Here is a 16242-nt window from a genome sequence, read left to right as displayed (position 1 = left end):
TAACACTTCCAAGCACCACTGTACATATCAACATAGAGCACGCGATGTCGAGTCACCGAGACTAGTGGCCACATTGCGACGTAGTCGATAGAATTTAATTTGCATTAAAAAGGAACTAACACACATGACATTGGTCACTACCCAGTGATCAATCAATTATAAATGAGTTATTTAATATTGTACATTTGTAGTTGTGATTTTTGTTGTAAGCGTGATTTTAAAATTTACTGTCTGATGAAAGACATAGTGAATGCATTTGTGTCATTATAAGCTTTTATGAGCCATATTATCCAACGTCTTCAACCATTAATAGCAATAATCGCAAGGACTCAAGCCATGTATTGTAAATCTTATACTGCTCAGTCCGACTGTGGGGTGACTTCATGAATTGAATCTACGCCTTCCTTTAACCCTACTTTTATACCAGTCAACAAGCATCGTACATAGATTTTAAGAAGAAAAACGAACTTTACCACTCTACTGTAATTTCATTTTTGTTGTTATTATTATTTGCACTACTTTTGTTTTTCCACATCGTGTATTATTTGCCGACTCTGGGACTGGTTGGAAAAAGCGGAGAGGAGGTCAGTGTATGACATGGTGTCGTGGCATGAAAGAAAGCTGCAAAGGGCTAGCTTCTGCTGGTCCTTCACGACTCCCTGGCTGGAGTCCAAGAGATGGTGCAACACAGTGGCTAGAGACGTTATCGGATATGGCTCAGAATAGAAGCCAGTGGCGATCCTGCTGTAGCCTTCTTTTACTTTCTTCACTGAGTCTTCCGGTTGTACATTTCAGTCCCCCCATCATTACTCTTTTTTTCATCTTTTTTTTCTTTAATATATACGCATCTTCCTCCTTTCCCTTCCCATTCTCATTGTTTTGTGTGGCGCATATGTATCTGGTGCCCTTTTGTACCAATACGTTTGTGTTTAAATAAATAAATAAATAAACTTTTTTGTTTATCACGTTACAGATAACGATGTATTTCTTTCCCCTTACTTTTTTAGATTAACATTATTGTACGCTTATGGATTTGTTTCCATTAATGATTGGGGTTTCCTTCAAAAAATACGTCCTACTTTATTAGTAGAGAAAGGTATTTAATTCAATCAAGCAATTTAATGATTATTATTACTACTTCAATTCTATAGAGAAGTAAATACTACTGAAATTAGTAATGAATGTGCGTGCAGTTAGTAAAATTACTGATCCAATTTCTCTCTCCTGTTTTTGACTACATTTTAATCTTATCATTACAATTTCTATTCTGTTAAATCTACTTACTTACTTATTAACGCTTGTTTCCTACCGTCCTCCGTCCATCCATCGTGGAGGAGCATAGACTATCATCCAACAGGATTACTAAACTAATAATGAATTACAAAATGCACAAAAAATATATATATAAATATCAATCCATTCACTTTCAAATTTAAAAAAATAGAAGAGGGATACTATAGTTCATATAGAGTTGTTTTTTTTTCATTTATCCTTACATAAAATACTTTAATAAATAAGTTCCGGTGAATATCTATCTGTATTGTTCAATAAGTTAGTGTTTCTTATTTAGTGTTTTCCTTTCTTTCTTTCTCGTGTTCCTATATTAGTTGTCTTGTAATTATTGATTTCAGTTTGTATCACTCAATAGACTATCAGTTTTGTTGTATACTCAAGGTATGATGGATCATTTAATTATTAGTTTATATTTGAATAATATTTAAAAGAAGAACGTAATGACTACTAATTACTACTAATGAATTAATTAATGAACAATTTCATTGTATCCATCTATTCATTGACTATACAAATAGATAGATACTTATTCTTCTTCTTCTTCTTTAAATTACTCATTCCATCATCTTTATTATAAATCTCCCTCTCTTTTTCTCTCTCTCTCTCTCTCCCTGTGTGTGTGTGTCTCTGTAGTTTTTTTCTCTCTTTTTTTTGTTTTGTTTTATTTTATTATTCAATAAACTAATAATCATTTTAATCTTTTTTCTATAAACAAAAAATCATTTCAGTAGTATATATAGTGTATAATCATCATTACAAATAATTAATATTTATATACTACTACTATTTAGATTAATTAGTTACTATGGATGTATTTTAAATAATAATAAAACAAATTTGATAATTCTGTAGTTTTGTTTGTTGTTTGTTTGTATTGATGATGATGATGATGATGATAACATTGAACTGTTCAATGATGTATACATCATCATCATTGAACTATTATTGTTTCATTTCGTAATATACTACTTATTTATTTATATAGTGTAATTATCTATTCAAGTTTGTTTGTATGAATACTTTTTTTTAAAATCAAGTTTAATTAAAGAAATTAATTTAGTTTATTTCATTCATTTATAACATTCAATATCAATCAAACATACACACACACACCATAGATGTTCCTTTCCTTCGTTCATCTTTTTTTTATAGCGGGTTTTTGAATAATGATGATGATGATAATAGAAAGAACTATTAGTTGTTGTGTGTTCAGTCTACTTCATCTAGTGAAATATTGTTTAAATTGTAAGAAATTTGGTTCTTTTTTTTCTTTCTTATGTTACCGTATGGTTTTTCTCATTCACTTTCTCTCTTTTATTAGTCGGTTATACAATTCACTCTCCTATATATATTGTATATTTATCAATATCATCTGGACAAATGATATGGTGTCATTAAGTAGATCTATTGTATATTGTTGAAATGTTTATTCATTTCGCATTCTATTTTAGTATCCTTTTGTCTTGTTAGTATAATCTTTCTTCTCTTGTATAATCGTATTGTTTTATTCCTAATATTCCTAAAATTTACTTCTTCTACATTATTACCTTGTGGTTAGTTGTATATCTAATTGTATGTTTGATGGACTAAATCTTCTCAATCACTATATATACATTATGACCAAGGAAGTATTAAATATGAAACTCTAATATAGATACTTCAACATGAAGAAAGTGCTATTTACATTGTATATTGTATTGGTTATTACATAAGTAAATATATTGAATTATGATTATTATCATTATGCTTATTACTGTTAACACGTACCTACTTAGTTACTTACTTACTTAACTCTTTATCTATAAATAGTTTCAGTCTTTCGATTACTGTTTATTATCGTTCTTCTTAACCTTCTTATCATTATTATCTTTACTGTTGTTCTAAAGATAAACAACTTTTTCTTTGTTAGATATAAACAAAAGAAAGCATTCAAATGAAGTAAGAATGCTTCTAGTTGAAAAGAAAATGGATTCTGTTCTGTGTTTTTTTTTGGTTTTTTCAGGATAACGATATTTGTTTGTTCGTTTGTTTACCTTTTTCTTTCATATTAAAAGTACTTTGATATGAATCAAATTGTTTATTACATAAGTCCCTTAAACAATTTAACATTTTCATAGTTGAGAGTGTGAATTATTTAAAGCTAAACCACCAGGGAAAACCTGGAAGCGCTGGACGACCGTTTCGTCCTATTGAGGGGAATCCTCAACCATGAAAATACTAATTCTCCACAAAAACCCCCTTCTGATAACTTAACATCATAATAAAATGAGCTGTAATGTGATCAGATGTCAATAGTATCATCTATTCATTCTCTTGGGCTCATATACTACATAAGAATTTTGTGATTTGTTCCCATTTAGTGTACCAACTATTCTTAAATCGCATTTCTGATTAAAATCTGAAGTAAAATACGAGTTAAAAACTGGTAGCAGTTAGATAATGTCACATGTTGTTATTGTCGTATTAGTCGATAAAAGTTCATCATTTAACTCCTTTCAACATTCGTTGGTTCTTCTAGTCCATTTTACTGTCATTCAGTTTTAAAACATTAGTTTACATTCGGATGGTAAATAACTTGCAGATATTTAATAAATTATATATTATGAACATTTTCTACCTACAAATATTTATCCGATAGTACTTCACTTAACTAACACAGACAGTAGTTTTTCATTAGAAATATTCAATCACGAAGTACTTTATAGCGTTAACGTGAATATAACGAAAATAAGCAAAGATAGATAGTGGCTAGCAGTGAAATCCATTTTACGCACGTTCCATCCTATTTGGGAATCGCCAGCTGGATGTACCTACATCTCAGAGTTGATGTTCGCTGTGGAAGTCGAACCCAGTACCTTTCGCTTCAAATGTCATCGCGTTATCCATTCAACTGCTGAGTCCTGATAGCAACTTGCTTGTGCAATGGGGTGAAGTTGAAATTCACTTAGTATTGTTCGTTTGAATCTTCCCATTGATGTTTTAGGACTGCAACTGATCAGTCTCTAACTGGCATATGTGCATACTGTGCGTATCGCCTCGATATAGCCTTGATTTACAAGCATGGTAAGCAAAGATGAATAGTGGCTAGCAGTGGAATCCAGTTTGACGCGCGTTTCATTCTATTTGGGACTCGTCAGAATTTCGGAACGCGTTCGCTAGTGAATCAATATTTTGGATGTGTATTTATTAAACAACCAAAATAATGCATTTTCATATTTATCTGATAGTAAGATTTTACTTGACGTACAAACTTATCACTTAGTTATAAATCACCAATTTCCTAGTTATTTGGTTGTCAAGTTCTATTCTATATGATCCTTCTTGGTCGTGAACATGAATTTTAACCTGGACGTTACAGATTTTTTACTTAAATTTAAATTTTTTAGGGAACCGATAGAAATTCGCATGTAGTCTATAAGAAAGTATAACCCAACAAGGAAGTCCTTCTCATGGTGAAGGTGTTGTTTACGAAACTGAGAGGACGAAAAGCGAATGTCCGGCGCTTCAATTGGGTTGGTAAACATAAAAAGTCTACCTATGGGAGTTAGAAAACTCTGATTCCAAACCAATGTTGCACATGGACTCCAGTATCCTGAGGAAACTAATGACGTATGAATCAATCGTTGGTCACCGGCTACTATGGGACTGCATCTCCTTAAAATGATCCATTGTTAAAATATCTTGACTTTTCTTTCCAAAAACATCTTATAAGTAATAATCAGTGGGTTTTTTATTCCATTAGGTGTTTATTAAGGAGGTGGTTATAAAATACTGAAGTTTTATAGTAAGCATATGATTCGACTAAAGATTTATTCTATACACATAAACATTTGATTATTGTTGACACCCACACTAATACTGTGTTACGCACCTGATTTCCTCGTGTACATGTATAGTTGAACTGCAGCAAAAATATATATATTGTGTTAAATTGTTAAATAATCTTAGATCTTGAATAATATGACGGTTTAATGAATGTGTGTATTGTGTTGTGATGTATACTATTTATATCAAGAGACATAAGTAGTATGTAACATCAATCAGGAGTGGAATACCTGGCAACAGAAGTTTGAGAAGATCGAGTTGTAGAGAACAAGAATGTAAACAAAGAATAATTGTAATAGCAATCAAGAAACGATATAATTTGAGACAATTGATGGAAGATTTGTATTTTACGAAAGAACTTCAACTGCATTAAATCATAAATTTGTTGTTTCCACTTGAGTTCTCGTTCATGACAGTGTGATTAGTACTATATCTAGTAATAAGCAGTACTTGGTAAGCACATATCAACCTGTTCAGAATAATAATTGTGAATTCTTTCTAAACATTGTTATGCTTTTCTGAATTTGAAAGGCACAACTCACCATTATAAAAGTCATATAGGAATATCATTTGATAGACGACAAATTGTCAGTTCAATAACCTACAACCTTATTCTATTGAGAAGGTAACCTTCAGCATAGATGTGAATTTACTTTAACTGTTCTCGAACTCGTGGTTTCTAAAGTGAAAATCCTCCCAAGCATCTAATATGTCTGACTATGGTAAGTGTTTTAATTAGATTGTTAATTCCTGAGATAGTTTTACTTGTTTATGTGACATGAAAGGCTGTAATATCAGTAGGTGAAACTGTAATATGTAGTTCTCTCGTATGTAGACAAATTACGGAAATCTGTTTAATTGGACATTTACATCGAATAATGTCAATGGGATTCTTCTTATTATTTTTTTCTCTGTTCTGAATCTGTTAGATCATACTTTCCTGTTTGCTGTGATCTAGAGGTTAAGTGCTCGCACGCGAGACTCGGTTTGAATTTCGCGGGGCGGGATCGTGGATGCGCACTGCTGAGGAGTCCCACAATAGGACAAAACAGCCGTCCAGTGCTTCCACGTTTTCCATGGTGGTCTAGCTTCAATTGATTCATGATCTCAACTATTGAAATTAAAAAAACAAACTTCTTATTTAGTTTTATGTTTTTTGGCCAATCATTACGCAAACAGGGTATTTCTTAGTAATTATTTTTAGTTTCCTCTAAATTCATTTACAACAGAAATGTACATGATTTAAGACTATAAGCTATATTTGTGAAATCGACTGATTTCTATCCACACTTAACGATACTTATCAATTATGTTGTAATGTAAAAGCAGTTAACTAATCATTATTCAAGATGGCAACTTCAAGGTTTTATGGTAAAAGTGAGGAAATTATGCCAATTGCCAATCACTTAACAGATAAATTTGTACAAGATACTTTTCTATAGCGTTAAAAATGTCTTTAAGTGATATGAAACTGAATTAGAATAGGAACGACATCTTTTGGTGTATAACATTGAACTGTATATTCCACATGGTATGAATGAACTATAGTGATAACATTGGTAAGTAAAATGGTCAGTAAAACGCCTGTGGTATTACAAAATTTGTTAATGTCCTCAAATCATTTTTTTCTGCGCCTAGTTTCATTTAAAATACTATGAAGCAACATGATTACTTAGAAAACATGTTATATCATGGTAAAGACAAGTACGGGTAACTCCCAGGACCTATTAATGGATGATTATTTTGTGTATATTCTTGTTGTTTAACTATTGAGTAATTAGATTGTGTATATCTATATTCATCTTAATCTATTAATTATGATTATACGATTTACCGTCCCTAAATTATATTCCGTTTATTGATTATTGTCTCCCACATTCACAGCCACATTTGGCTTGATCTTGTACAAATATTATTTTCTATTTGATGGTGTGATGCGGTCTGTCTGTCTGTCTGATATATAAACCGAGTATGTTCGAAATAAATGATTCGCATAACAGAAGCTGTAATTGGTGTTCTGGACTCACTTGGAAGGGTTAGGCGGACAAGGGACCAATAAGGACTCTAGACTGCTCATACCAGTTGAACGTTATTGATTTGGCACAGTGTTGAGATTGGAAAAGTCTTATTCCGATTGCCGGATAACTCATTCGATAAAAATCCGGACATAAAATCATAACGAATTAGATACGGTCTTATTATATAATCATAAGAAATTGGCGACAGCCTTTTATAAAGTCAACAAAACATGTAAATGTGACTTGCAAAGATACAGCCCTGACAATAGAATTGTGACTTGGATCTTTTGGTCTGTCAAACGACCACATATGATAGATAATAATATAAGTTAGTTACGCTATAGTGAAAATCCTGCATTGACTGAATGCCTCTTAACAGCCACAAACCAAGGCGAAACAGCTGTTCCGTATATTTATAAATAAACCGTACAAGTGGTAGTTTTACATTCATTTTCAAGAAGATCAGATGTCATCCAGGCTTTTTCAAGTTGAACAGGCCGCCAATATATAGGCGGCCTGTTTAAACATCTGGGTCATCTGTTCCTGTCATCTAGATATTTCAACAAGTTATCTGATTTCGTTTGTTTTAATACATCATTATACCTATTAATCGCACAACCTGTTCAGGTGCGCTTCTGAAAAGTGTAAGACCTTTCGTTGTAAAGGTTACAAAAGGCCCAATCAGAGATATCGTAGTTGCTGGCAATATACATCGAAAAGAATGTACATCATTCAAATGTCGATTGACTGGGCTCATTACTTCTAACTGGCGACTATTCAATATTTCTCATCAGGATCGACGAAGAAGTAAGAAACAGTAACTTGTTGAAGTACTTTGTGCTGAGAATTCTATATTGTACTAAAAATATAACATTGAATAAAGCTAATAATAAAAATGATCAATCCTATGAGAAAACTAAACAGGCATTGAAAACCCTAATTATTTAGTCCTCCATAATTGTTAATGCTTCACCAGTTTACTTTAATTTTTAATGTAAATAAACTATATGTATTGATGTTTGATAGTTAGAATAATAGAATATGAAATATATGAATGATTTCTGAAAACGGTATCTTCATCGTTTACTTTTGCTTCTATTCTTGCTCCAAGCAAATAATGAATACACAGGTAAAATGCATTTGGTAATATCTAGCTAGTGTATAACTGAATTCGTTTTCCTATGAATTAATTCTAATGACGTAAAAGTAAAAAATGAACTTTCTAAAGATTGACTCTAACAATAGACGTTTCTTAATCAGTAGAATATCAAATTCTTAAAGATGGCTTATCATTTTGCTGATGTTCATGACTAAATTCAATCAGCGTTTATTGACGAACTTTTATTTTGCTTATATAGGCACCTTGTTATATGTTTGGATCATGACTATTCGAAATTTTGGTCATATATATTATTATGAATAAACAAACATCCTTTAAGCAAGTTACTGGTTATCGGAACTCAGTAAATTAGTGGTGTTGGAAACCCTTCAAATTTATAAAAGAGTTCTATAAGATAGCACGTTATGTTTTCATTATCCTGAACAGACAATAATCGATCGGTTATTGATTTCAGTATTTTTTTTTTCAGACTTTAAAATCCTACAATAAAATATAAACATCCTTGTCTTTGTGAATAAATCAACCTCAAAATTGAAATTCTTTTCATACTACCCTACTTCGGTTTTCTGTTCGGTGTTCAGAAAAGGATTTTTGGGGGTTTAGAAAGTTCCTCATAAGTCAATATCTAACCGTCCAAACATTAAATGTATCAAGGGGAAAATTCTTTGTTATCTGATACGATTTGTTCTGGCTTCTACTCTTGTTGTGGAGATCAACATTAAAATGTAGGTAAATCCAACTAATGAGTCTCAAATAAAGCAAAGTTTAAATCCCAAATTCTACTGTTAGACACAACTCAAATATACTATATTGATAAAGTAATTAGAAATTTCAGTTAATTAAATTCACTTAATACTGTTTGTTTGAATCTTCCCATTGATGTTTTAGGACTGCAACTGGCCAGTCTCTAATTGGCGTATGTGCATACTGTGTGTATTGCCTCGATATAGCCTTAATTCACAAGCATTATAAGCAAAGATGGATAGTGACTATCAGTGGAATCCAGGACGCGCGTTTCGTACTATTTGGGACTCGTCATCTGGATGTACCTTCATCTCAGTGATGTTCACTCTAGGACTCGAACCCAGTACCTTTCGCTTCAAACGCCACCGCGTTATCCACTGAGTCCTGACAGTTACTCAGTTAATTAAATACTTTTTCAGTATTAGTATTTGAAAGCATTATTCATTGAAAAACAATTTTAAGTAATAGATAAATACAATAATTTCCTGGAAATCAAACTGTCAGGAAGTATTGATTCTTGAGATGATGAAGAAGATTTATAATTCAGAGGGATGGTTTTGATGGACTTTTGTTCTCTGAGCTGAATGGTTTGGTTGTGAAGCTTTTATCAGCACAAACTTTGGGTAGAAATACTTCTACGACCAAACCATCTAGCTCAAAGAACAAAACTCTATCAAAGTATTAATTCTTCTTTGTTTTTGTTAACTGTATCATTATTGATGTTGATTCTTTTCAACTCAATTCTAGAACTCACAAATTACATCATTAATTGTAATATTTTCATATCAGGAACTATTAGTGTTACTTCTTCGATTATTTATTTATTTAACACATAAACACTGGTACGAGGAATCACCCAAATATAAATATGTGTCACATAAATCATTCGACTTGTATGAGGGCTGGGATACTGTCCGGGTGCCCAAAACGAAGCAGGTGGTTTTATTAGGGAGACACTCCATGAGCCTTTGACCTAAAGGTCTAATTCATAAATCAGTAGAACTACGTCACAACATGCAGTCCCATGTCAGCCAATGAACAACAATTGTTTCATATGATATTTGTTACTTCAGGATCCTGGAACCCATGTGGACCATTGGTTTGAAATCAGGGTTTTCCAACTCCTCTATGTGGACCCTCCGTATTCACTAACCCGGTTCAAGCGTCGAACATTTTCTATTCATCCTCTCAATTTCGTAAACAACACCCTTACCACGAGAAGGTCAATGACTAGGATTTCCATGTTAGTGGTTGTATGCACGTGGTCATGTGAGAGTATATTGAGAGTGAGAGTGGACTCTCCCCACTCTCTACCGTACCAGAGCATTTGGGGAGGCATACCAAAATATTTGGGAGCTCTTGAAGCATTTTTTTTAAACATTTATCACTGAAAAAAAACAACAACTTGTATTTGATATTCATTCTAAAAAGACCATACAGTTATTCATTGAATCACTCTTAATATACTTCTTTATATACCGATTTATATCATCATCCATTGACTTGATTCCTTTTTTTTTATTCTTTCAAATTATTCTAGAACTTTCGACTGTTATTATGGCACACTAATCAATAGTTATACATTTAAACAAACCGAAAAAAAAAGAAAAAAGAAGATTAATAGGTATTATAAATTATAACAAAAATGTTTAGTTAATTAATGAATGATTCCATATATGATTAGATCCATCTATCTATATCTATCATATGATCTCATTTAATTGTTATTATAAAATGATCTTATGAGTAGATTTATGTTTCTATGCATGTATAATTAAAACAAAATATCTACACTTTTTAATAAGGATTATTAATTCAATACAGAATTTTAGTTTGCTGTAAAACATTCAATTCATTTAATATTGTTTAATTGTATCTTCCTATGGTTGGTTAAGATTGCAATTGATCAGTTTCTTGTTGATATAATGTATATCATATATGGATTGCCTAGATACTGACTTCAGTCATAAGTGCGCTTCCTGGATTTTACTGGTAATCATCATCTATTTTTTGCTTAGAATGTTTGGGAATGAATACAATATTGAGGCAATCTACACATGATGCACATATACCAATAAGAGACAGATCAATTGTTGTCCTAAACAACAATAGGAAGATACAAGTAAACGTTACCTAATGATCAAAAGTGTTTTTTTTTTGTGAAGACTTAGTAATTTCATGGTTGAAAGCATGAGTCAATTGAAGCTAGACCACCAGGGAAAACCTGGAAGCACTGGACGACTGTTTCGTCTTATTGTTGGACTCCTCAGTAGTGCGCATCCACGATCCCGCACTCGCGAGTTTCGAATCCAGAGCCTACCAGTCTCGCGCCAGAGCACTTAACCGATAGACCACTGAGCCGGCGAGGTCGTGGATGCGCATTGCTGAGGAGTCCCACAATAGGACAAGTTGGCCATTCAGTGCTTCCAGCTTTTCCCTGGTGGTCTAGCTTCAATTGACTCATGATTTCAACTATGAAAATACCTAATGAATTTAAACTTTACTCCTTTGCACAAACAGATGGCTATCAGAATTCAGTAACTGAGTGGATAACGCAATGGCGTTTGAAGCGAAAGATATTGGGTGCTCGAGTCCCAGAGTGAACATCAACTCTGAGATGCAGGTACATCCATCTGACGAGTCCCAAGTAGGACGAAGCGCGCTTCAAACTGGATTCCACCGCTAACCACTATTCACCTTTGCTTATAAGTACTAAATACTTATCAGAGATTGAACAGCATTGTTGATTTATAAAATATTCAACCAAGTACTAGAAGTAAGAAGTTAATGAAGATTGTTGAGTTTTGTAGTTAACATTATGAATTGACCTTTGATAAGCATTTAAAGTTAAGAAATACTAGATAGTTGTTTCATAAATAAAAAAGAGTTACCATTCAATTGATTTCATTTAATTAAAATATGCTCAAAACACAGCTTCAATAGATAATAGATAATAATAGAAATAATGAGTATATCTCTTTGGTTTCCACAGACTATCTTTAGTTATGATGATTTTTAGGTAAGTTATTGCTTTTTTATCACTCCAGTTATATAATAGTACGTACTTACTTACGCCTGTTACCCCTCGTGAAGGAGTATCGGCCACAAACCAGCATTCTCCATCCAACTCTGTCCTCAACAATCCTTTCCAGTTCGTTCTAGTTAATATTCATCCTTTTCATATCTGCTTCTATTTCCCAGCATAATGTGTTCTTTGACCTTGCTCTTTTCCGCTTCCCTTCAGGATTCCAGGTTAAGGCTTGCCTCATGATACAGTTTGGTGATTTCCTTAATGTATGTTCGATCCACTTCAAACGTCTTTTCCCAATTTCCTCTTACGATGGAAGCTGGTTTGTCGCCTTCCATAACGCACTGTTGCTGATAGTATCCGGCCAGTGAATGTTCAGGATTTTGCTAAGACAACTGTATATAAATACTTGTACCTTCTTGATGACGATGGTTGTAGTAGTTCTCCACGTTCGTTCTGTTCTACTTTACGGCTGTGAAACATGGCCATTAAGAGTAGAAGATACTCGTAAGTTACTAGTATTTGACCACACATGCCTTAGAAATATTGCTCGCATCTGCTGGGATCGCCGGGTAAGTAATAGTGAGGTTAGACACAGGGTATTTGGAAATGATGGTAAATCAGTTGATGAGGTCATAAATCTTCCTCGACTGAGATGGTTAGGCCTCGTGTTACGTATGCCTGAACACCGATAACCACGACGCGCTATGCTGACTAGTGTAGGGGATGGTTGAAAGAGAGTTAGGGGCGGCCTAACCAAAACGTGGCATCAGTGCTTGAAGTCACTAACTTCTAGTCTGAGCCATGTTGGCAGATGCAGACTACTTGGTTGGGGTCCGCGTGACTATGGTAACCAATGGTTGGAGACTCTGTGTGACATGGCTCAGAATCGATCACAATGTCGTAGGTGTATACACTCTTTATTTTCCCTTAAACCTCAAGATTAAAATTGCTTCATAACTTTCTTTCTTCCTGTACTATATGCTTATATACAACCTATCTTTTATATATTACCACCACTAAATTAACTATTTCTATGAATCCGGTGTTCATCTTGTGTGCTAATGAGGTATGGCAACTTGGACCGATGAATATGTGTGCCTGGTCCTATGTTGTAGCTGACTGACTGAGTTATATTCATTGAAAAAATCTATTATTTGATGGTTTATTAAATAAAAGTCTTTGTGTATAGTCTAAAATAATCGATTTTTTTGTTGTAAACACAGACAAATGTCCTTATATAACCTACTTAATCCTAGTTACCTTTGTAGTTTTTGTTACCTAGACAACCAATGTGATCAAGTTTATTTGTTCATTTCTCGAAAACACAATATTCATGTCTTTTGAATAAAAGTTCTAGTCGTTCTTTCATTTAGTGAAAGCTTTTATAGTGTGTGCTTCTAATATCGACAGATATGAGTAGTATGTATCATCAATCGAAAGTAGAATGTCTGTCTGAAGGCAGAAGGTTGAGTAAATCGGGGAGAGGAGAATGAGAACAGGCAGTGATTGGTATGGAAAGGTTGAAAACAACAAACTCTGAGACAATTGATAGATATTTTGAAAATGAAGTATTTACTGTATGATTCTCAGATGTTACCAAGAGATATTCTGTAATGTTTTAACGTCATTTATCCATGAATTGTAAAACTGGCTAGAGTTATCTCACTTATGTTCATTTTAAAATGACTCCAATCGTTATCATAATCAAAGAGATTCATATGTTAATGGTTGAATGTGAGCTGTTTTCTCCATGTTTTCCAGCCATAATGAATGAAATGTTTTATACTATATAACTGTTTGGTTTGATTTATAGCTCCGTTGTACTTGAAGTTTTTACGATTTTCTTCGATAAATTTATTTATACTGAACGTATATTCCTTTCAAGACACTAATAGACTTACTTACGAATAGATTCATGGATCATTCGTGTCCTACCAATAATGTAATGTAATACATGCTGAATGTCCGGTGCTTTAACCGGGTTGGTGGATACGGAAAGTCCACATAGGGGAGTTGGAAAACCCTGATTTAAAACCAATGGTGCACATGGGCTCCAGTATCCTGAGAGGAGAAATGGCGTATGAATCAGTCGTTGGTCACCGTCTACCACGGGACTGCATATCCTTACGATGCCTCACTGCCTTGTGGATCAGACCTTGTAGGTCAAAGGCTCCGGGTGTGGCCCCCCTTAAGAAAACCACCTGCTTCAGTTTGGGCACCTGGGCAGTGTTGTAGCCCTCACACAAATCAAATGAGATTTGTGAGGCGCATATTTATCTGGTGCTTCTTTGTACCAATATTTATGTGTTTAAATAATTAAAATAAAATAAACATACTGGATAAAGATGTGTCCAGTGGAGAGAAGTCCAACATGCCGACTAAAGTGAAAATCGGCGAGACTAAACTATACTGACAACCTTTGAGCGAATCTTAAGTGACCTTGAGAAATATTAGCCAATGAGAAGACAGTTAGTAAACAGTAAAAATATATTATACAAAACTCAAAAATTAAAGTGGATACTGTTCTTTTACATGACTCAAAATCTTCTCAAGGTCAGATATAGGTTCAGAAGTTCTAAAATCATAGTGCATACGGTACAGGAACACATCCATATGGCTCCATAGTAGTCGACCGCTGAAACCATGATAAGGTCTCGAAAATTCTTCTGGCCTCAACCACATAGTTTCAATGTTGTTGGTATATTGGTATGGTTTACGGTTTAGGGTTAAGGGTGAGACTATAAGTTATGGACGACCTTTGAGCAACGCTAGAGTGATCCTGAAAGTGTCAACATAGTAACTAAGATTGAATGAAGGTTATAAACCTGTGTGAAGAATTCAAATTATGATTTACAGTTCATGGTTAAGGCTAGGAATTGTACTTAGGGTTTTCATCACTAACTGACATCAGCTATAATGCCAAAACTCTATTTATCCAAATGGATAATTGAATTTCGCGCCAAAATCTCATGATCACTTCTCTTGTAGACGCTGAATTATCATGTCTTCCCTAAAATCCGCTGTAAACCGATCGTACGTAAGCGTCAGGTACCGAACTTAGCGCCATGACCTTGAAAACCCGCGAAAGCTTCTGATTGGCTCGGCAGTATAGTTTACTCTCGCCTGAAAATCCTATTACCAAGGTTTCTTTAAGACAGACTAGGTATACACTAAATGAATAATAAAATTCTTTGTAAGACACACTGTGGTAACATTGCAGCATATGGAATAAGCTTAACTCAAAAAATCTATTTGCAGTTTAAAAATTCACATTGAATATTCAAAAATGAAAAATATTTAAGCGAACAATTGTTTTCCCTTTCGAAATGCTCTCACATGGCCACGCATATATAGCCACTAACAGGGAAATCCTACTCACTGACCTTCTTGTGGTAGGGGTGTTGTCTACCGAAACTAAGAGGACGAAAAGCGAAGTTCTAACACTTTAACTGGGTTGGTGGATACACCTATTGGAGTTGGAAAACCCTGATTCCAAACCAATGGTCCATATGGACTCCAGGATCATGAGAGAACAAATGGTGTATGAACCTAATGTTGTTCACTGGTTGCCATGGGATTGCATGTTATGACGTTGGTCCATTGCCTTATGAATTAGACCTTTAGTTCAAAGGCTCGAGGAGTGTCCCCCTGATAAAACCACCGTCTTCGTTTTGAGCACCCGGACAGTATCCCAGCCCTCATACAAATCGAATGATGTTTTATGTTGCACATATTTATATTCAGTGCTTCCTTGTACCAAAGTTTACGTGTTAAATAAATAATAAGTCCATACTTAGTATGTTATTTTTAAAAAGGTCAGAATAAGGCATGTACTAGTTAAAAATAGTGAAGTTCTGCAGATTTTACAGCATAACTTGTAAATCAGTATGGTCATTTACTACGATGTCAAGTTAGAATCAATATGCTAATAATAGTAGAATCAAATGTATAGTAGGGGAATTTCATCTTGTTAGTCGAGATAAAAGTAATAAGAACGTATAAATATAATATGTTGTGAGATAGGTTCGGTCAAGGTAATTATAAGTATAGGATAGTGGAGATTATTGAGTTTCCAGATTTTCAATGGTGGTCTAACAACATTCATCCATTCATGATATCAATTGAAGGTAATTATAGTTAGAAATTCATGTGAATTGGGAAGGACGAATGTGTAGATTAAGAAAAACAGGGCAGATATAAACACAAAAGGA

The 16242-nt window shown here is 33.8% G+C and overlaps 1 protein-coding gene across 1 annotated transcript in view; it reads left to right on the top strand.

The window, feature by feature from the left end:
* Positions 1-2491, top strand: part of Smp_150280 (putative f-box/leucine rich repeat protein) — a gene marked incomplete at its 3' end in the record, with an annotated part of 28295 nt that extends 25804 nt beyond the window's left edge. The window contains exon 11 of the mRNA XM_018797467.1: positions 2446-2491. Within this exon, the coding sequence (XP_018652506.1) occupies positions 2446-2491 (46 nt within the window). The remainder of the gene's footprint in view (positions 1-2445) is intronic.
* Between the last annotated feature and the right edge of the window lie 13751 nt (positions 2492-16242).

The sequence above is a fragment of the Schistosoma mansoni genome, chromosome 4, assembly GCF_000237925.1.
Source record: "Schistosoma mansoni strain Puerto Rico chromosome 4, complete genome".
Lineage (NCBI taxonomy): Eukaryota > Metazoa > Platyhelminthes > Trematoda > Strigeidida > Schistosomatidae > Schistosoma > Schistosoma mansoni.
Note: the sequence above shows the minus strand (reverse complement) of the source record. Positions and strands in the feature narration are given on the sequence as shown.